We start from the raw sequence: 22,643 nt of genomic DNA, 5'->3' as shown, positions 1-22,643 counted from the left end.
TCACAAGTTTCAGTACAATAGAGTTAGACTAAAGCGACAAGAGCTGAAACATAATGAAAAGTGCTTAAGTAGAAGAGCAGGAGTAGAAAGCAAGAGGACATGAGAGAGTGAAGGGGTGTTAGAGGGTTAGGGTTGTTGTAGGGTTAAGGTGCAGTTGGAAGAGATGAGTTTTCAGGTGAGAGATGAGTTTTCAGGTGTACTGCTGTAGACCAGGGCAAGAGCAACAAAATACATTTAAGCTACCTAACAGAAGGCCCACTTCAATATCAGTTTGAGCCTACAATACATCACACTATCCAAGGCCACTACACTTAGAAGTCATTTTTGCACTGCTGCTATTATGGCACCATAACATTCCATCATGTGTCATCTGACATGGTTATTTGGCCGTTTCATATTTTCCTTTTACTTTAATGGCTGTGTAAGAAGTGAGTAAGAAAATAACTGAAGTTATGTAACTAATTGATTGCACCACACTGATGGAAAAATAAATGTACTATTGACTACTTGAACTTTATATTACTGCTGTGATGAAATATATCCATGCTATAACCATTTTAAGTTTTACCTAAGTAAAAATACTGATTCTCTTATTCATCACAGCGATCCTTCTGAATGTAAGGTCTGGCATTTTTATGTATCTGACCAGTACTGTTCATTATTTTTATTCATTTATTTATTTATTTTTACACACCAGTGACATGGAAATTAGAAAATGGTTAGATAAGAAAAGCGGGTTTAAAAAGTAAGTTTTATTGTTAATGTTTTGATAACACGACAAGTCCAAAATAGTTTGGGCGAGTGATTCTTGAAAAAGTTGCAAGCAGATTTGAACAGACACGTTGAAAAGACACTGTACTAGTTAGCAGAATGATGAAGGGAATGATGTAGACATCAGGAAGAGAGATGTGGCACAATTAGGGTAAATCAGCCTTTGTGCCACTGTCACTATTCAGCTCAGTCTCACATGGCAGAAGCTTGGCCCTTGTTTACAGGCGGTACTGGCTCCAATAAGCACAGTCACGTGTCTGTCCATGTACACAAACCCAAAGCCGTGGATGTGGCCCCTATGGTCTCTGAGCTCAAAAGTGCTTTGTTGCAGCCGTGTGATTCAAGGCTAGTAGAGCGAGTAAAATCCTGTCAGTCGCCCTTCAGAGGCGGGAATGCAAAAGTACAAACTCAGATGTATGTCATCGAAGGTGATTTACGACCTGATGGTAGTCTTTTTGCCCTATGCTTGTAATCAGTGGTGTTTCAGAAACCATGAGCTTCGAAGCAGCAGAATGTGAAACTGGACAGGCGTATCCTCATGAGAGCAAAACTAATATTCGGCAAGTGGCCGAGGCATTATCCTTATGGCTCCGTAGGTTTAAATGAATAGTGGTGGGATGTGTGGGATGCTCTTCCCACATAACTTTGTCAGCAAAAGCATTTATTTTCTCTTGAACTCTGAACCCAAGCTGTGGAAACAGAAGTGGAAACCAGGTGAAGAGTAGCCATTTTATTTCCCCCTCCATTATGGGTGAAGTGTTAGTCATGTAAAAGCTATTCTTCCTAAGTCCCTTGGGCTACTGAAATACTGCGGTTAAAGCAGGAATGATTGGCCTGTAAATCCAGAAGGAATAACAGTGTGATACTTGTTCGGTCATCAGGAAATGTCTGAGTGTTTTTGTAGCTATTTTAGAAAATGCACTTCTGTTTGTGGGCAGTTTAGTGGCGGAGCTGCTGTAGTTGGCCATTTCAACAGCCCATTGTTGTTTCCTTTTGCAAGATGAATGCTTGTAGAGAGGCAGGCTGGTACCAGCAATCTAATATAGTCATTCCCAGAAGAGTTTAAAATGATTTCATAGCGACTTTACCCTGAGCAATTTCTTCAATGGGCAATGCCACATGGTTTAGCATGGTAATATCTATGTATTTTTCAACATAAATTTTATTTTTAGCCTCCGGTTGGTGTGGCCTCAGGAATGTCAGTCTGTCAGGTCGGGCCACCGCTTTGGTCCAGACTGAAATATAACATACCATGAAATTCTGTACAGACATTGATTTTGCCTTGACGATGAATCTTGTTGACTATTCCTGTAAATCTATCAGCAGATCATATTGTTTGAAAAATATCTCAACATGTACTGAACAGATAAGCACAATGGACATTCCCATCAGCCTCAGCTGTACAGTACCTGCTAGTGCTGATTAGCAAATATTATCATGCTGGCACATTAAGCTTAAGATAAGATAAGATAAATAAGATAAGATAAGAACTTTATTGATCCCGCAGGAAATTGTTGTGCCAGGGTTACAATACAAAGAAGCATACAAAAGTAGCAAGTAATTTTTCACACAAAACATAAAAATAACAGAGTGATATATTTAAAAAAAATATATAACAGAGTATATACATGAGGTATAGATAGATAATGACAGATAAGGTGCAGAATGGCAACAGATAAGGTGCAGATACAATACTTGAAGTGTTTGAATTGTAGTGCAGGATAAATTGTTTTTGTCCTATGTGGAGAAAGGGGATGAGTTGAAGAAGAAAGGGGATGAGTTGAACATGGCATAACATTATACTTGCTAAACATTAGCATGTCAGCATTGTCACTGTGAGCATGTTGCCATGTTAGCTTTCATGTTCAAAGTGGTCAAAGCACCACTGTGCCTAAGCGCAGCCTCACGGAACCACTATCATGGCTGTACTGTATCTATTGGTAATTAATTAATTAATTGTTAATATTGGTAAAACATAAGTGTTCAAATGCAGACATATCCTGTATGCCATCATACAGATTTTAAAGAAGCCACTGAGTTTGTCCAATTTCTATTAAAGAGAAACCCAAAGCAAACAGGATAGCTGTAAGTTATAAAAGTTCAGAGATCTTGGGTTGCAGAGCTAAGTTTCCTGCACAATCAGGGGTCATTAGGGACGTTTAAACTTCTCACTTTTGGTTTTATTTGCAATAATGTAGTCAAGATAATTAGGGTAAAACACTGGTTTGCATTTGCGTTGTCACTGCATTCCCACTACTTAGAATGGTGAACTATTAACAAAGACCCAAGTTGAAATGACCCTAAATATTCTTTAAAGAATAGGCTTTGATAAGTCTGACAGTGCTCCTCCCGCTTGTCTGTGTGTCTCAGTCATACATCTGTCCAGCAGAGCACACAGCGGAAGCATGCTGTTGATCTGCAGATGACATGAGCATAATCTCTATAAGTATGTCCTGTAATTACAAAAAGGAGAAAGAGGTTGATAGAGAGAGAAGGATAGAGAGAAGGGGGAGAGTGAGATTAAAAGATTAAGAATTCTGCAATTGAACTCTTTGGATGTGAGAAGTTAAGGTCAGGGCGCAGGGACTTTAACTGCAAATGAAAAGAGCCAAATGGGTGTTTTTTTTTCACTGCTGATCTTCATCTGTTTCACACATTCTACTTAACTGGCACTGTCACAGAAAAACTGAGAGTGCATAAGGGAGGGTATACGCACTGATCACTCCTCTACCCTTACTCAGCTTGAAGCACACAAAGAAAAACAAATGTTGAGGAGTGCGAGTGTAAACTGTGACAAAGTGTTCACATCTGCTCAGCTGGTAAGGGGTGAGAAGGGGGTAAGAATTAGTTAACAAGAGGAACAGGAGGGAACAGACATAACATATGGCTGAGGCCTCAGTGGATACCAAACAGAGCTATTCCCCCTGGATTGACATTCTTGTGGTACAGCGAGGCGAGGTCAAGCTAGTCCAGGGCAAAACACTGTGGGTCCTCAAGTGAGAATGATATCTGTGTCTGCCACATGCTAATTCATCATCATCTCATGTGACTTGATGAGTGGTACAGTGGTTAGGCTGTAAAAACCAAAACAATTTGTGGTCTGATCTTGCATTGTATGAAGACTTCATCTCGAAATTTCGTCAATGTGCATGCTTTGTCTGTAAACCAAAGGAACACAAGTAGAGCTCTGTAGACATATTTAAAAATAAAAGCCATTCGGGATCTGCAGTCATTCACCAATACCAAACATTTTTCCAACTTACTGTAGATAACAACATCTAATAAGTGATGTCAATCACACAACACAGCAATGGACAATGCCACTTTACACCTCACACTGTTTATTTTCATTTATTTATACTGTTTATTTATCCTATTTACATGAATTATCTATTTGCCCTTTATGGCTATCTCAGATATTCCACACAGAACCATGTTCTGATCAGTGCTGCTTCTTTTACTTTTTTCTTTTGTACTGTGTATAGTCTTTGTGCACAGTGTATAGTCCTTGTGCATTATGTATAGTTTTGGGTCATTTACACTATGTACAGTTATGTACAGTTGTATTTAACTTCTTGTGTAGTGTAGTGTAGCACCTGGTCCCTGGAGGAATGTTAACGTTGTCTCATTTCAATATCCGCTTTACTACTGTAAATAGCTGAAATGTCAGTGAAAAACCACTTGACTTGGCTGGACTTGACAACTGTAAGTGGGGCTTTATCAAAAGATTCAACTGCATTTTAACTCTTGTTGCTGCATATTATTGTTACTGATATTAGTGTTGTCAATCCAACACCAGTGTTATAAGCCTTATAAGGCATATAAGACTTAAAAGGCTCATTTACCCACTGACTGTAAAGCTCTGGTTGATTTATATGTGTTGTGGCTAATATCAAGGCTAATATCAAGGTTTGCTGTTGTTGTTTGTTATTTTGATTTGAATACCAAATAATTCAGAAGGGCAGCATGAGTTATGGTTGTGAAATTTAGATTTTCCAATATGGGTAGGTATTAGTCTTTGTTCTTATCAGTTTGGATCTTTGGTTGTCAGTCAGGGGATGAGCTTTGGCTGCAGTCTTCCCAAATTGGAGAAGAGACAGGTTTGGATATGTCTTAAATGATTGTTTGAAAGTTAGTGTCTCTCCTGGCAGACAATGTTAACATTGTGGTTGTTGGGTGTATTCAATATTGTGGATGGCTTAGGAAAGAAAGATATATTATTTAGAAAGTGTCAAAGCTGTCCTCTGTTAAAAGGATTATAAAAACATCCTCTTGAATGTTGTTTTTATAGCTGTGGGTTCACATCATTGGTGGTTGTTTTGCAGAAGGAGTAGGAATGTTGGTAAGAGTTGGACAGGCATAAAGGTCTGGTGTGGTTAGTGGTGGCAGTTGTTTCATGGCAGTGGATTTGGATTTGGTTTGGGTGGGTACCATCAGCAAAGTGTGGGTGTTAAAGTGTCACCAGTTCATATGCAATTTAGGAGAGGCCAAGACTATAATTCCACCATTGGGTTAGACATCCCCAGGTCTGGAGAGGGCACAATCCTTGACAGTGAGTGTGCAAGTGTTAAAGTTTGGTTTGACTTGTGGCTGATAGCCAACAGCGTGTTCTTATTCTCCATTCTTTATGGTATTGTTAAGATAGTTGCTATGGACAAAACAGGCACCTCTAAGACAACTGAGAAGTATTCAGTTGCTACTTTACTTATTTTACCCTTTACATTTTGTATTTCCTGTATTCTATATTTGCAGGCACAACAGCTTACCTTTGTTATTTGTAGATCTTCTGACAGAACTGAGGAGAGCAGGATCTCACGTTTATTAATGTGTGTTCTACACATCAAAAGGTCTAGAAAAAGGTATATACAAAGGTATATTCATACAGTGAAATGGAGTGGTGATGTGAAGCAGTCGTCCTTTTGATCTCAAGCTCCATCAGAACGATTTAAATTTTTTTTTGGAAGCTAAAAATTCTGTCTCCTGTAAGGTTTATAACTTGATTAACTTTTAGTGTTGCTGCTTAGTTGTTGTGGTGGCATTACTGTGGCACACGAAAGTTTAAAATTACTGAAAGCTGCATTTCTAATCATTAAATTGTTAAAGAAAACACTCACGCATCAATTCAGCTTACAATAAAGAATTCCCCTGGAAAGCTTGCACTGCTTGACATTATTCAAAAGTCAGTATAGCCCAGAGGGACTGGTAGGGGTGGAGTGAAATGTGCTGGTTGTGAGAGAAAATAATCCATGCAGATTCTGATGTACTCAGAGCTGATCCGTATACTACGCATCCCTGCCACAGTATCGCACAATACCATACAAGACCACTTCCTCAGTTTCTCTACATCCTGACACAGGCAGCAGCACGGGTTGCGGTGTTGGAATTAAATTATTCACATTTCACGATGATTACAGACTTTTTTTTTTCCTTTGTTAGAAAGATTTGGCCCCAGTCAAAAAAATTCCCAATGAAAGCCCTGGAAGCATAATTCTGATGACGCCTATGACCTAAATCAAAGGATAATTTTTTTCTGCACTTGGTTTCAGAGTTGCATAAAATTCTATCATCAGTGCAGACTAATTAGCACAGCAGGTTTTAGCATGCAATTCAGTATGATTAGATAGAAGCTTTTATTGGGTCGTGACAACCACACAGAAAACAAATAACATGAGCAGACAAGCTTGTTTAAGCGCAGGGGTTTCTAAAGTCTGATATTAGGCCCATGTTGTGAACCTGTCTTTTTCGTCTCAGCTGGCCACAAGGTTGGATGTCCTGCACAAACATATGCAGATCTGTTTGTTTGACATTAGACTGCTCCTTGCTCCTCTGCACATAAACATCTCTCCTTTTGCCATTATGTCTGGAGTTGGCCCAACCATGCACATGGAACCATTAACATTAACATGTAGCAGAAGGTGAATGGTTCAGTAAGTGGAAGAGCTCCAGGACAGAGGATGAAAGAGGATTGAAACCAGGAGGCGTTTGGCTTCATAAGTTGGATGGTTGATGCGAGATTCCTTGTACTTTCGGATAAACCCCAAAGAAAATAAACTTGTCAAAGCTCATTGTTGCAGATATTGATACCTTTGATATGCTTGTCAGGTGTTGAAATTGCTATTGACAGTTGGACTTAATACAATTTGCCAATGGATTCAGGATTAATACCCAGCCAACCTGAACTAAAACAAGCTAGGCTGAGACATAACTATGCTGTATACAGTCTAGTGTACTGTTTGAAAACGGATTGAAATGACACACTATGAGCTCACTATGTAAATTCACCTCAAACAAATTTCTTCGGAGTGCCAGTGAATTCTCATGGGTTTGCTTTAATGATAGCTTGATGCTTCTCCTGTAATGGGTATGTCTGTTTTCATTCATCCGTTAGCCTCTGCTTGATGTGAATGTCCAAATAAATCTCCTTTACAGAAAAAGGTAACTCAGCATCACCGGCCAGTATAAAGGATGTGGTAAAAAGAAACTAACTTTCTCAAGAAAATGGAAATTGTCCCTCATATAAATAAAATGACTGTGTAAAACTGTGGTCAGCCAGTTTGGACTAGAAAGGGAACAAAGTGCTCCTTAATGTTTCTGGAGTCTTCTGGCTAGTGGAGAGCGGATCTAACATCTCAGTGGATGCCACGTTGTCAATGGTCTTGAGTCGTCTGCTGCAAAATCTGTAACATGTTTGTCCAGCTTTTTTTTTTTCACTGCACTCATGTCTTTCAGCTTTTTGTTTATATGGCATACAAGATACAAGATACAAGATAGGTTTATTTGTCACACACACAAAAATTCTGCATTGGAACTGTATATGCTACTGTATAGCTTCTTGGAGTTCTACCAATACAGAAGAAAATATTGTGATATATATTACAGGTTGGCTCAGAGAGAGGGTGTACATCATAGTGTAAGGGAAGACTTTTTTACTGTGGACTGGTTTGTTTGAAATTACAGTACACTGGTGCATCCGACTGGTGTATTGGTGTAACAATTAATAACATCTGTCATTTTCAGCCTCTCAGAGGTGAGGTTTTGCTGTACTGTTGTCACCTTGTACTCTAGACAATTGTGAATGGCAATGGTCATTATCCCCTGGAACGGAACTTTTGTATTTATTTCTAATTTCTGATTTGTTTTATCTATTTCAAGTTAGAAATGATAGATAGATTTTCAAATAGTGAAAAGAAACAGTGAAAGGGCAATGACCGCCATCACCGAAATTGCTCTCCTGGGATGACACATGAGACACCCTGACTTACTGTGCTTTTTTCCGACAGATCCTTCTGCAGGGAAAGAACCCGGGTGTGGTGTGGGAGTACACCCTGCCTCGCACTGAGAGGAAACCTGACTACAGCTGGGGTGTGGTGCGCTCTGACTGCTCTGCTCCCTGTGCTGGAGGTGAGACTGTATGTGCTTTACATAGGCCCATACATGTTTATTTTAGAGATGAAACAAGAAGAACTGTACTGTATGTGTTCAAGTGTTGCGTACATGAATTGACCTCTCCAATGAACAGCAGTTTAGCAATCATTACTTTGCAACCTTAACTTTTCATGGCAAGCCTGTGTGGATTTCTCCACATGTTAGGCAAAAGTGGGGTGTATGGGACTGTGGTCATAGTGATACTCATAGCGCGATGTCTTTTTTGCCTTTCTAATACCAAAAACCCAAGAACAAAAGTGTAAAGAAGGGATTAAACAGCGTGTTTATCTGCTCTAACATAAACTGCAATCATTAAGCTAACATAGCTGCAGTAATCTGCTATTCCTCATCTTTAAAGCATTCGTAACATTAAAGGTAAAAACATACTGTTTCAAAAATATGAACAGTATAAGCTAAGGAAGAATGAAACAAGTCTGATCTTACAATACTTAAAATACGTATGTTGTATAATACTTGCTTCATATTATAATTCAAGTTCAACTGGTAAGAATCATGGGTTTTTGCCTAAGATGTGCAGCTTAGTCTGATATCACACAGCCATCAAGCTCATAATTAAGATCCCTTTTACAAGGTTCCTTTTAAAACAAGTCGGCTGGAAACAAAATTCAGACAGAGATAGCATTTTGAAACAAGTCATGGAGCACATTACCTTAATTAGTTAGCTAGCAGCAGTTGATAAAATCCTGCAGCGACAATTGACTGTTATAGATTAGAAATGAGAAGTCTGCTTCTGCCTCCCTCTGTCTGAAATCAAGCACAGAGAGAATGTAGTACATTTTCATCGTATATATGAAGCAAAAAAGCAGGTTGATTTTTTTTACGAGGAAGGATTTGTAAACTATAGAATGTGCTGCAGAGGTTAAAAAATAATGTTGAAGAGTTTTGAATGGAAAATTCTTCGCTTTTATCATTATAAACTGAATATGTACCAAAGGTGATGAAGGAAAGCAACAACAGCAACAAAGGAGGGTGGGGCTTAGTGATCAATGAAAATACAAGAACTGTAGAAATAAGTGCATGTCAACATGTTCTGTTGTGATACAATACATAGTCCATGTGTATGTGTGTCAGATGTTATGTTGTGTCTGCCCCTTTGTGTGTGTATGAATGCGTAATTGTATTGTATTGTATTGTACAATTCCCGATGTCCACTGTAGTCCAGGAAGTGTGTCAAGGCTAATGAAATGCACCTTTACTTGCATGTCAGTGGATGGCTGACAAATCTGTGTCTGTCTCTCCTGAGTGTGGCCCTTGTAGCTAAACTCCCCTTGCCTTCGCTCTCTCTCACTCTCTTCCTATTTTCCATCAGGTCGTATCTCCACCAAGGCAATCTGTCTGCAAGACCAGAAGGTTCAGGTCAACTCCACCATGTGCAATCCCAACACCAGACCAACACTGGGCTCCCATCTGTGCAACACACAGCCCTGCCCTGCATAGTAAGAACTGTTGTGTGTATGTGTTTGACTGTGTGTTGGTCAGGGCATGTGTTCATGTACAGTTGGCTGTGGGACATGTGGCATGTGTCTTTATGTTGCCAAATTTTCAGGAACCTTAGGCGCTGTTTTTATTACAGGCATACACACACACACACACACACACACACACACATTGTGGTTGAGCAGTCTCGAGGTTGTCTGTGGTCCATTTGCTGTGGCCAGCCACCACTCTGCCTGTGTTCTCCTCCTCTCTCTGTCTTCCTCTCTTCTCTGCCCACTTTCTAATTCAGTTTTTTTTTTTTTTCAATTTTCCTTTTTGAAAAAACACAGGAACGCCCTCCATATCTGCTGTCTTTTTGTATCCGTCTTTCCTTGTTCCATTGCAGTGTTTTCTCCAGCTGTGTGTCCATCTGAGGGTGCGCTGGATTTTAATCAGGCTGATATGGCACAATCATCTAATGTCAGATTTCTTTGTCTTCACAAGTGTGATGCAAAGCTTTGTCATACCACTCGGTAGAGGAACCCAAGCCTAAATAAACCTTAATGTACTGTATATTTAGTTTGAAATATGCAAGAAATCATTACTTTTTGTCATTACTATCATGGACACTTGATTGACGAATGCATTATTTTAAACACAGTGAACCCTGTGTTGCCAGCACTGGCTTTAGCTGAGGTCAGAAAACTATAAATCTACATTTCCACTGAGGTCACCAAGGTCTTGTCTGTGGCAATGTATCTGGGAACCTGTTATTATTAGTTGAATCTGATATTCTTAAACAAATTTTTGTTTTTATAATTAGGTAAAGCAGATATTTAGCAGTGTATAAGACTATATCGACTTTTAGACAATAATGTAGGAAGATACGTTTTACAGAAAACATGTGTCTCTAAACATTCCCATTGGCCTCAGCTGTATTTCAGGTTTGGTTCTAATCAACAGTGTTGGAATGCTGACATTAGTAAGACGTGAATATGGCAGACATTTGACATGCTTAACATCAGTTTGTTAGCATCAACATTATGAGCGTGTTAGCATGATGACATATAGCTGAACCAGCATGGTGCCAATCCACAGCCCCTGTGCTTCCACAGTGCAGTGAGAAAGCTCATATACTTGTTTTGAAATACCTGGAATACTTAGAGTTTGGTTGGGTCATCAAAATTTCTTTGGTGAGTTTGGACTTGTGACTTGTGATCTTGGTTACATCCCCGTTATTCCCAGGCTAACACGAGGTTAAACCAATTATTCATTAATTGCTTTTGTCATGAAGTAAATAGATGATGATGTTTCTGGATTGGGCATTTTATCCTAGCAAATGCTTGAGAACAAGAGAGTGAAAAATATAGAAAGACAAGGCTGGAGAGATGGAGAGAGAGACCAAAGTCGAGTTGATGCTTTTAGTGTAAATCATCCCTCTCAGAAATTCTCAGTGCAAAGCTTCCTGACTTTCTCAGTAGTAAAATCATGCCCATGTCTTATCTCTGTTGTCTAGACATTGTGCTCAATGGCATGCATTTTTAAAGGACAGTGTCTGTTCAGGGGCTGGTGCAGCAAGCGAAGGAGGAAACCAGGCTAAAGTGCAGTGTAGTAACAAGTTGAAACAGCACTGAATAAATAGCCTCTCTCCTATGTAGGCCTTTGGTTGAGGGAACTGGAGCTAGTTTGATTTACAGCACCGCTCCAGAGAACAGGCAGGGAGCTGTGGGTTCAGAGAGAGTACACACGCATACACACAAATGCACAGGCAGGACAGCATACATGCTTATAATTTATATGTGCACACACATTTTCTAAATGTACAATGCGGAAATAATGTATTTAAGTCCAAACCATGAGGTAAAAATACATATACAAGTTGCTTTTGTTTGATGTTAATGATGTTGTCATTTTGTCCACTGTTAGCAACAAGTCCAGACTGAACTTTCTCTTGTGTCAGGGGTTGAACAAGCCAGACAGCTATCGGTTACACCTCCAACATACAGCCTCTGTTTCTCACTAAGTTTCCCACCACCCGAGAGGGCATTTCCTGCCCCTAATCTGGGGCATACCATTTCTCTTATCTTGGCAAAAGGTATTAAACAGCCTTGTTGCATGTCTCGACCTTCCCCCTTTGTTTGAGTGACGAAAATGGTATTTCCAGATAAATAATATCAGTGTGCTTGTCCATTCAGGAAAATAAAGCAGTGTTTGACATCCATGGATCTGATTATACAGTGGCTGACACCATTTCTCAGCTGGTTATGTGTATGGGCCAATTTATGTGTGCTGCACAGGAAGAGTGTTGAGTTGAGTGAGCAGCATGAAAGCTTTAATGACTGCATTAAGACCTCCAGGATGTATGGGCAAGCATTCAAGAGCCCAGCAGAGAAAAGGAAAATTGACAATGAGATGAGATGCATGTGTGCTCTGTGTGTGTGTGCGCGCACACTGTGTGCATCTGACAGGAGAGGGGATGTAAAAGTTACTGCTTATCTCTGTAGCTTGTATCTCGGGTGCTGACAGGCCTATCCATGTTTTATTGTGCAGAGACGGTGGGATTCCCACGGGGCCCAGCTAGTCTAGCCATGCAGAGCCCCCCCCCACCCCTTACACACACACACACACACTCCTATCTAGCCTCTTTCACTCTAGACCTCTAGACCTGCTTTAAACCTTCATTCCCTGTATTGCTGTTAGCCTGTCAGGGAAAAAGGGGATGCTTGACTGCAATGTGGCAGCCATTTCTCAGCATAAAAAAGGAATGCAAGGTGAAGTAGCTAGTTCTATCTTCCAGCCCAGCGTGGATTTAGGAAGAGATATGCTCATATCTCATGGATTTTTGTAACATTACATGTGTTTTTTTGCTTTCTCCGCAGCATCCTTATGCATCTCCATCTACTCTTTCTCTGTAGGCGCACCTCTGCCTTTTTAAGCTATTTTACTCTTTCTCTTGGCAGAGGCCATTTGTGCAGTCACTTACCACAGGTTGGGGATTTCTCTGTGCATCACACAGTGGGATATGTGGACACATAAAAGTGAGACATGTTGTACCAGTGTCAGAGAATAGACAAAATAGATACATGTACAAGATACTGGCCAGGGCTTAAAGTTCTCAGACATGCAAGAACTCACAGTCAAGTCATGCTTTTATCAAACATTTTAAAAGCATGATAAAATTGTGATTTTATTTAAAGCTATTTTTTTGTGTGAAACTGATTCCTCCAGTAACAACTGACTTGAAATTAACAACCCTCTAGCATATTTATATAAAATATATACTATACGAATGAAATGATGGATCAAGGACTTTGACAAGGCCAGAGGAAGAGTGTTGTAAGGGTAACATCGTAACAGCCTGACTATTGCGGATATCTGAAATGAGCAACAGCTATAGTCTGCTTATTTCTAAATGCATCAAATTTATTGTTAAGAAATAAAATTTAAAAATAAAAGCATAAAAGACTGACATAATATTCAATATTCAAATGTGGAATATGGATGGAGATAAAAACATATTTTACATTGATAAAAAAAAAGTGTACTTTGATTTGTGAGAAAAAGTGAATGATTTTTACTTTCATCTTACACTTGTAAGGGAAACTTTTAGTGAGTGCAACTACAACATGACCAAATGCTAACACTGAAAGCAGCCTTGAGCAGCCATACAAGTTTGTATGTGTGGGTGAGCTTTGCAGAAGATATGTCAGTCATTGCAACATTTCAGAGATACACATTACAGCTCGGTCAGTGGTGGTTTGCAGCAAAGTGGAGTGGCACTTCAGCCACTTTTCTCCAATGATATATTGTTATTTATAAGCTGGGCAAAACACATGGAAAAGAGGCAAACAGTCCCCAAAAATCCAAAACCAGTGTTTTCAGGTCCCACTGGTTCCCATCTTTCCCGTTTCCAAATTGCAGTTTAGTCCTACTGCTTCATTTGTCTGTGGCGTTTCAGAGCAAATGAAAGCATTTTTCTTCCCCTGAAGCAGGTTGGCGGCATGGAGGAATGGTCTTTGCGGTAGCATGTCTTCTCAGAAATGGACTGAGCCATCTGCCCATCTCTCCATCTTCCTCTTCTAAGCCTGTGGTTGTCAGACCACTCATTTGCTGTAATCTCCCCCTTCAGCCCCAATGCCAAGACAGAAGCTATTTTAGAAACAGCAGTAGGCTTTCATCAGTGGCAAAGCAGGATTTCAAAGACATCGAAGGAGAGGGGAGTACTGAAAAAAAAAAACAGAAAGAGGAATGTAAAAAACAGGAGATGACAAAAGAGATGAGTGAGGGATTGTAGTTCCATCTGTCTGTAGTCTTATTGTGACTTGGATGTTGCAGTTGGCCTTTAGAGACCTGGGAAAGCAGAGAGTTATTCAATATGGTTTTGATGTTTAGTTTCAGATACAAAGTGAGATAGATAGATATGGATATATATTTTGGCATGGGTATTTTCTTTTTCCTTACCTACCAATTTGTGCAATGACAATGATCAATGTATGAAAATACTGTGTGTACGAATTCATAAATCATAAAAAAGGGAGGAAAACCTCAGCTAATTTAACAATATTTTTATACACAGTATAGTAGTTTTTTTTAAACCACTTAATAATAAATAGTTTTTGAAATTCTTTGGTGTGATAGTCCTCAGTGGTAATATGGGGTGAAATTGTGTGCATGTGTGTTTGGGCCCAAAAATAAATTCAGCAGATTAGAGTCTTGACATGTGGTTGACTGTTCTGATGAGGAGCTCAGTCATGTGGTTGGTATCTTGACGACAGAGGCTGAGATTACCTTGTAACATGTCCCTATAATATGTGTGTACGTGTGTGTATGTGAAAATGTATGTATGTCACATACCCAGTCACCACTTATTCAGTGTTACAGTTTCCTTGAACGTCCCTCCTCACCCATTTGCCTCTCGGTGTCCCTCCACAGTTGGTCCACGGGGGACTGGGGTGCCTGCAGTCGTTCGTGTGGAGGAGGCCAGCAGACCAGAACACTGCGCTGCTTGAGGAAGGTGACTTATCAGAGAGAGGAGGTGGTGGCACATTCCTTCTGCCCCGTCATCTCTCCGGCCCAGCTCCAGCCCTGCCACACCCAGGCCTGCCCACCTGAGTGGAGCACTGGATCCTGGTCACAGGTGGGTTTGTGGCAGCATTTGAAAATGCTAGTAAAATGGCAAAAACATTTTATGTGAAATACATGCATTTGTTCTACATGGATTGACACAAAATTTGGTAGAGAACTTCACTGTGTGTAGATTATGAATTCTGCTGACTTTGGTTATCCTCTGACTTTTCTTTCTGTGCCATGAAGAGGCTGACATTTGTGGTAATCAGTGAAATGTCTTGACAGCATCCTCTGCACTTATCCATATTCCTCATGAAAGTTTAGTTTGTGTAGGCAGGAAGATGGTGAATATGGTAAACATTACCTGCAAAACATGTTGAAATTTTCACTGGAACCAGGTTATCATACTGATGTTAGCATTTAGATGAATGCAAGGCTGTAGTCTCTTCTTGCCTTGTTATAAATTTACTACTTAAAAAGTCAAATCTGGCTGCTGGTTTGCAGCTTTTTAGAGACACACAAAGTAAACCCACCAGATTACAATTATCAGTATGATGTTTGGTCTGTGAAGCTACACTAACTCATGGCTGTACTCTTATTAAGAATTAAGCACACTTTCAAAAGATGACTGTTGATAAACTTTTTGTCTTTCTTTATTTTAGGCTACACTGCACACAAATAAAATACATGTTATTTAGCTGCTAGTTCTTCACAGCAAACATTTTCACTTGTCCATACCAAAAAAAGCATAGATGTTACTGATCACAGTAACAGTAATAGTAACGGCTTTCTTCTGTTCAATCTGATGTAAGCCATGTCCATGTGAGAACTGTATAATAGAACCGAAACAGGTAAAGGGAATTCATCATTTATTTTGTTATTTACAATTTTTTTTATTTCAAATATGCCTGGACTCTAAAATATTAGCTTCTAATGATTTGCTTCTCTGATGGTAGTTTTAATCTTGATGATGATGATGTCTACCTCTGATTTACAGGTCATGTGGCCTTAGACGTAATTCATTTATCGGCTGTAAGTTAAAGCACTGAGACGTGTTTTAACACCTGCATTACAGAAACATGTGCGCACACACACACACACACACACTTTCTTCTGAAAATTGTCAGATGATTCACTTAAAACAAACACTCTGCTGCCCTCTATTGGACATGTGGAAAACAGAATTTAAGTGTGTCCAGACACAAACGAGTCACATTCAACCTTTATCCAGTGATAGTTGCATTTCTTGAACTGCGAGTTGTTGAAACTTTTGACTTCTATTTTGAATCACAAAATGGTCTCTTTTTTACCCTTGTCATTCTTCAAAATTTTGTAAATTTAATATCTATTTCACATCGATGTGCAAGGGCCCCCCTGGTGATCAGTGTTTGTGAGATGTTGATTTGCAGGACTATATTCATTTGTAGTTTGACTTGAAGGTTTTGGCAGGTTTCTCTGTAGCCACGGAGCATCACACACTAGACAGGGCTTTTATCTGTTCATGCTCTGTTCAATATTAATACCCAGGCAACAGATCAGACAGTTTGTCAAACTTTCTGGAATGATTGGTTGGTGTGACCTGCACAGTCCGGACATTCGGCTGTCATTCAGCCATCATTCTTTAGGAAACTTGTGTTGTGTGCTTGGACTGTTTTGCAACGCCAGTCCAAGTTCAGTCTGCGGTCATGCAGAGACAAGGCCAGTCTCCCTGGAAAGATCAATCAGACCTTTCAGTGACAAAAGGACAGCTGGGACTTGTGTACGTGCAAGGATGTGTTATGTAAATGGTTACACACAGATGTGTATGTGTCTTTTATCCAATAAATTAATGGGATGTTGTTGCATAAACTGCCCTGGCGGCTGTGGTCCTTAGTCCATGGGGATCAGTATGACCCTGTTGTCCATCTCTGCAATTCAGTTGGCGTTTACAGCGGCACTGTCTGCTGTTGGTGGATACTTTGATGGGTTTGGGTCACATTCATCTAGGAGTTATTGGTTTATTGTATTTAATGTTAGGCCATAATGGGCTGTCATCAATCCGGCGACCTTCTGTTAGCTTTTACACCATGTGGTGAATTACAAATGCATTTTCAGTATCCGTGCCAAGGATTTAACCTCTGTTTGTACAGCCTCGTGCTTAAACCTGATGAGAGCTGAAGGTTAAAACAATGATAAGAGAGTATAAGTTACAGTGCGTGCATGCATGTAGGATTTAATATGTCATTAAACGTTTGCTTATTGAATCACTAATGTCTTGATTATGCAGTCATCTGTGTTTCTGACATTTGTCCCACTTTTTTGACTTCCTTGTACAATCGCAGTGCTCCAAGACCTGTGGCCGTGGACTGAGGAAGCGGAGCGTGTTTTGCCGAAGCACTGATCCCGGAGCCAAAGCAGTGGTGGTGCCTGACAGCATGTGCAGACAACACCTCAAACCCAAAGCCCAGGAGACCTGCGTCTTGCGGCGCTGCCCCAAGAACGAACGGCTGCAGTGGATCCCCACTCCATGGGGAGAGGTAGGTAAAAAGAGACATGAACCTCAAGGAGCAGTAATGATAGAAGTGACAGGTGTTTTTTCAGTTGAATAAATTTTAGAAAATCCACCCTGAAGCACCTGAAATCCCCTTGGTTTGTCGGTCCATTTGGTTGCTTGTGGTGTGTAAGTCTCCAAATGAAGAAGACATAACTGCACAGTGAAACATGATTTGCAGCTTCGTAAAACCTCAGGAGTAGACGTCAAGCTTTGATGCCAGTCCTTCAGAATTAAGAAAAAAAAGGCTCCCATTTTTGTAAAACATTCATAGATCTTACAAATCTATCGTAGAACAGAGAGAGTAGTTTCACAGCCAACAGCCTCAACAGACCAGAATGCAGTGCAACCTCAAGACTTTTGCTTCATCTGGACTGGAAAAACCATTAGCGCTACTCAACTCCATATCTTGAGCTTATGGAAAGGCAAACTGGGTATGTGTTGGAAATGGACACCACTGGACTGGAAAGATGAAAATGAAAAATAATTAACAGATAAATTAATCTTGAATAAAACAGTTAGCTGCAGCCCTAAAATCAGCCATCTGTTCACAGCTTTAATATACTGACAATTATAAAAATACTAGTTTTAGAACTGGGCAGCGTTTACAGAAGCCACCCCACGGACCACCCCAGGACACAGGTCAGTCTGTCAGTCTAAGTGTCCTCATTATACTACGAGCTTTGCTTGGCAATCATGGATTGGATTTGATTATAGATGGTTTTATGCCAACAAAATTTTTCTGTCAAGTAATATTCTCTAAAACTTAATCCCTATTAATTTCCCACTTGTTGGACTCTAAATAGTTCATTTTGGTGAAGACGGACTGAACAGCCAGTGTAAGATTCTCAAAGACTAGAGAAGTCAAACATAGTGAAGATACTTAGTTTTCAGAATACACTGTGATTTGGATTTTGAAGAACAACCAGATATACACACAAACTCAGACATGTAATATATATGCTGTGCTTACCAAATATAATGCCTGAAAAATAGAGCACTTAGTATGTTTGTTCTATTACCCTATTACAACAGTAAGTGACCCTGTGTTGTCTGCTGCCCACCACATTACACACACACTCTCACAGACACACTCACAGAGTTCATTTTCTAAAATTGTCCCTCCTGCCTGCACTCTGTTTCAGTGCTCCAGGTCTTGTGGCTCAGGCATCCAGAAAAGAGAGCTTCGCTGTGGGGAGAGGAACTCACAGGGAGGGTATGGGCCTCAGCTGCACACCAAGACATCCCTTACACTTTAATAGATCTGCAGAAACACTTAAGACCCCACTGTGTCGTCTGTGTACTGTCCTCTGAGTCAGAATTCAAAATCAGACACGAGTAGAGATCGAGTAGTGATTTTGAACATGTCCTCTCCCGCACAGGTATGTGGAGTTCCCCATACGGAGGTGCAGAAATATGGCCAAACCTTTGGTGGATCTCCAGCAGGGCTGCAACCGAGGTCCGTGTCCAGAGCTCCCCTGGGCTGTCCCTGGCAGAACCGCCTCCACTGCTGTGGTCTTAGGCTGGTACTCCTCTCCCTGGCAACAGGTACATTTGCTGATGCGTTGGTCCAAATCTGTCCTCATGAGAGAATTTCAGTGCTACATATGCGTTCCAGCTGACAATCTCATTCATTTTGAAGCCTTTTTCTGCACTAAATTTGGATGTTCAAATTAGAATTTGGATCTCACTTCAAAAAGTGGAATGATTTTAGGTTAACTAAGATGGTTGAAATCAGTAAAAAAAAATGCTGCATAAAATATTTCTAAAACAAAGTTGGATGTGATGTTGGTGTATGTGCAGATTTCTTAAGTAAAACTATAGCTGGATTCAGTTTCTACTCCCGTCTCTTCATTGCTACTTGTTTATCATGTGCCTTTTTTTGTGGGATGCCCTGGTATGATGAGGAAGGCAACACTGCATCTGGGCCAGAACTAATCAATAAGAGATATGTGATGATGAATGGCTCCTGTGTTCCAATATCTCTGTTTCCCCAAAAACCTCAGAGACAGATTGTACAGTGTAGGTGGTGGTAATCCACAGAGTTCTCAGCCAACAGTGGCCTGCTATGTGGAATGGGCCTCAGATGCAATCCAAAAGCTCCACTTTGTTAAAGAGCCTACTCGGCCAGGTTGTGTATGTGTTATATCATCTATTATGCAAAAAGTCGTAAGGGCAGCCTCTTATAGCACAGTGTCTTATTCTGCTTGATCTCAAGCTTGTGATCCCTGTATGTTTTCAGCAGAGGAGATATCTCCTGACAGCTTGCTGGAGGGCGAGTACATGCTGGATAGGATGTTTGTTTTTTTCATCTGTTCTTTGTCTCTGCATAAACTTTTCCTCCATTTTTTTTCCTCCTCCTCCTCTGCTCCTTTTATGATGATTCCTTTTTGTCCTCCCTGTGCGTCAATTTTTGATCTCCTTTCCCTATTTATATGTGTGTGTCTTTTTTGATTTCTCTTCTCATTCTTCCCTTCTTTTTGTTTCTGTTTCTCTGCTGTTTGTCTCCTGCTGCCATGTTAGTGTTCTGTGTCCTGTGGCGGAGGAGTCCAGACTCGGTCCATCCAGTGTCTCCGGCAAGGCCGCCCCGCAGCTGGCTGTCTGCCCCACCAGAGGCCTATTACTTCTCGGGCTTGCAACACACAGTTCTGCACTCCTCCGGTTCCAGCACAAAACCCCAGTCGGGTCACAGCTATTGGACCGACACTGAAAGGTAAACTCCTGTCAGGGAAAAAGACAAATTCAACCAGTTTCATTTCCTTATAACCACGAAATTTCGATACTGCGTTGAGTTTGCATTCCCTGGTTTGGGGTGGGATTTCTGATTTCCAAGATTAATTCTTCCCATAGTCTAAATACAAGAAGTTCGGGTGAATTTAGTAAATTGTTTGCAAAATATATGTTTTTGTATATTTTAGCCAGTTGGTTGACTTGTTGAGCTGCAAGCAACAGCCACATTATTTCGAGTCTTTCTAGTGGCCTGGCTTCACAGTGTCAGATAGTCTAGAAATATATGATGGATTTCCATCTGTGAGATGAGATTTTGTCATGAGGCCTCACTGTCATTGTCCCTATATGAGGAATCCTACTGACTTTACCTCTAGCACCACGGCAAGGCTGACTTTCTTGGGTTTTTTCCCCATTACAATGAATATTTGCAGCCCCCTTAACTTAAAATCTTGCACTTTGGTTTCTCACTTTGGAATTTTTTTTTCTTTCTATCTTATTACTTCTATTATTATTGCTATTTTCTACTATTTATAGGCATAACAGTTGATCAATAAATTATGATATATTTATGAATTATCACGAATTGCAGCCTTAGTTTGAACTGTTGCTGAAATGTGGCTTAATTTTTGTTGTCTCTGCAGTTGAACACTGCCTGGACCAGTTCAGTTGGTGTCACTTGGTTCCCCAGCACGGCGTTTGTAACCACAAGTTCTATGGACAGCAGTGCTGCAAGTCCTGCTCTAGCAAGAGGCCATAGAGCTCTCATACCCCTGAGTCTGTGGCTTTGGGCATTTGAAGGAAACAACACCACAGAGGCCATTTGGGAGCGATTACTCACAACACACAGAACTGTGCTCAATACTCGTGTGTTTTCTTCCTGGAGTACTTGACTAATGAATTCTGTAAAGAAGCAAAAGAGAGAAACCACAGACTCTTTTTGTCAAAGAAGGCAATGTTTCAGCTGATGCTCATCTGCCAAAGCAGTCAAGTCATCATGTAACTGATCACAACTGGAACTGAAAAGACAAGGCAAATTACAGAGCATCTGAAGACTTATTGATGTAATATATATGTTCTTATTTTGTTGAGTGCTATCCTTTTGAAACCTCTAAAGCTACAAGCCATCAAGAGAACAGCAAAGGATGATAGCGTTTTTAGATTACTTATATGTTGTATTTTGTAAGGCGTCTGGTTTCACACTCCTTTATTTAAGTTATTATGGTTCTTAATATATGACTTTAAATCTTGCCAGGTGTACAGTGGATCTGCTGTGATATGTTATTTCTTTGTTTGGATAAACCATAGGATTGTGCCAGTCACCCTTGGATCCACATTATGAGATTTTACAGTATGTGAGGCATTAGTAATCAATGGTCAGATGTCTGTTGCACTTCTCCTTCACACACTCTCTGCTTGTTGTGTTTTCTGCTGCTCAGTCGTACCAGAACACATTTTCTGTGTACATTCCATTCATGTGTAACACAATGAAAACATGCCTATCAGTGTATGTAAAACATTTTAAGTCATGTTGTCAGTGGTCATTTTTATCTCTCCTGTATGGTTATGTTAATACAACTTGATCATCTGTCTTTCTTTTCTGTCATGTATTCTCTCCGTTGATTATAGTCACAATGAGGGGAATAATGCACTGTATTATCTGCTTGCCTGGGGGAGACGGGTGATGATGCAGAGAAGAGGATGATTGTAGGGTGAGCGTGGGTGCAGTTTAGATAGCAAGAGACTTTGCTTGTTAGGAGAGAACAGTGTAGGTGTGGTTTTGTCTGGTCAAAATGCAGCTCTAGGTATTGGACTGGTGGACCTAAGATGAGTGATGACAGTCACATTTGTTCATCAGCTCACATTACAGTAAAAAAGCTTCACTTGGCTCAGAATAGGCATTAGTGATCATTTGAGATTAATTTTCACGTTTTACTGCATAAATAAACATCCTTATTTTATACCATGCCAGTCTCTCCCACAGATATTCGAGTCAGTTTGATGGAGGTTGAAAGATGTTGAAACTGTTGGTGAAGTTGGTTTCAGTTTTAGGATGACCGTATTTCATTGTGAAGCAGGTCCTAACCATGCTGTATGATCAAATTTAATCACTGAAATGCTGTTGAAAGAACAGATTTCTCATCGATACTGAAGCATGTAACACATCAAGTCAATTCTTCCTGGGATCTCAAAATTCCTTCAACATTTATTCATAATCAGCTTTTATTTACAGAAAAATTGTGGTATATGCTGAAAAGGAAGGGGTAGTTTGATTGAACTGAGCTGGGAGGGCTCGTATTCCCTGGAAGATACCAAATAAAGAGATCAGTATGAACTGGGTCCGCATTTGTTTCAAAGAGGTCGAAATAAGTAACACAAGGGTTCCACAAATAAAAAATTCACATTTTCTGTGTTTGTAGCCAAATGAAATTATTATGAAGTGAAATCCTATCCTTCAGGTGTCAAGTATTGTTTTGCAATGTATTACCCACCAACTAATCACAGCTTAGGTGCATTTATTCAGCTGCATTTTGTGTAACATGCAAAATCTTTTTGTAAATCCAGACTATTTGGATGAATAATCAAATAGATTCAGTGTCCTAATTCAAAATATGACAGCAAAAACAGACAAAACAAAGTTTGTTTGTTGTTGTTGTTGTTGTTTAGGATACACTTAGAATGTGCT

The 22,643-nt window shown here is 40.1% G+C and overlaps 1 protein-coding gene across 2 annotated transcripts in view; it reads left to right on the top strand.

Annotated features, from left to right (window-relative positions):
• Positions 1 to 22,357, top strand: part of adamts18 (ADAM metallopeptidase with thrombospondin type 1 motif, 18) — a 59,897-nt gene extending 37,540 nt beyond the window's left edge. For both annotated transcript variants that reach the window (XM_046399591.1, XM_046399497.1), the window contains exons 17-24: positions 8,052 to 8,172; positions 9,527 to 9,653; positions 14,566 to 14,770; positions 17,022 to 17,216; positions 18,376 to 18,446; positions 18,613 to 18,778; positions 19,754 to 19,943; positions 20,602 to 22,357. In XM_046399591.1, coding sequence (XP_046255547.1) covers positions 8,052 to 8,172; positions 9,527 to 9,653; positions 14,566 to 14,770; positions 17,022 to 17,216; positions 18,376 to 18,446; positions 18,613 to 18,778; positions 19,754 to 19,943; positions 20,602 to 20,717 — 1,191 coding nt within the window. In that variant the 3' untranslated portion in view covers positions 20,718 to 22,357. The remainder of the gene's footprint in view (positions 1 to 8,051; positions 8,173 to 9,526; positions 9,654 to 14,565; positions 14,771 to 17,021; positions 17,217 to 18,375; positions 18,447 to 18,612; positions 18,779 to 19,753; positions 19,944 to 20,601) is intronic.
• The last annotated feature ends 286 nt before the right edge of the window (positions 22,358 to 22,643 follow it).

This window comes from Scatophagus argus, chromosome 1, assembly GCF_020382885.2.
Source record: "Scatophagus argus isolate fScaArg1 chromosome 1, fScaArg1.pri, whole genome shotgun sequence".
NCBI lineage: Eukaryota > Metazoa > Chordata > Actinopteri > Scatophagidae > Scatophagus > Scatophagus argus.
This window is presented reverse-complemented; position numbering and strand designations above follow the sequence as displayed.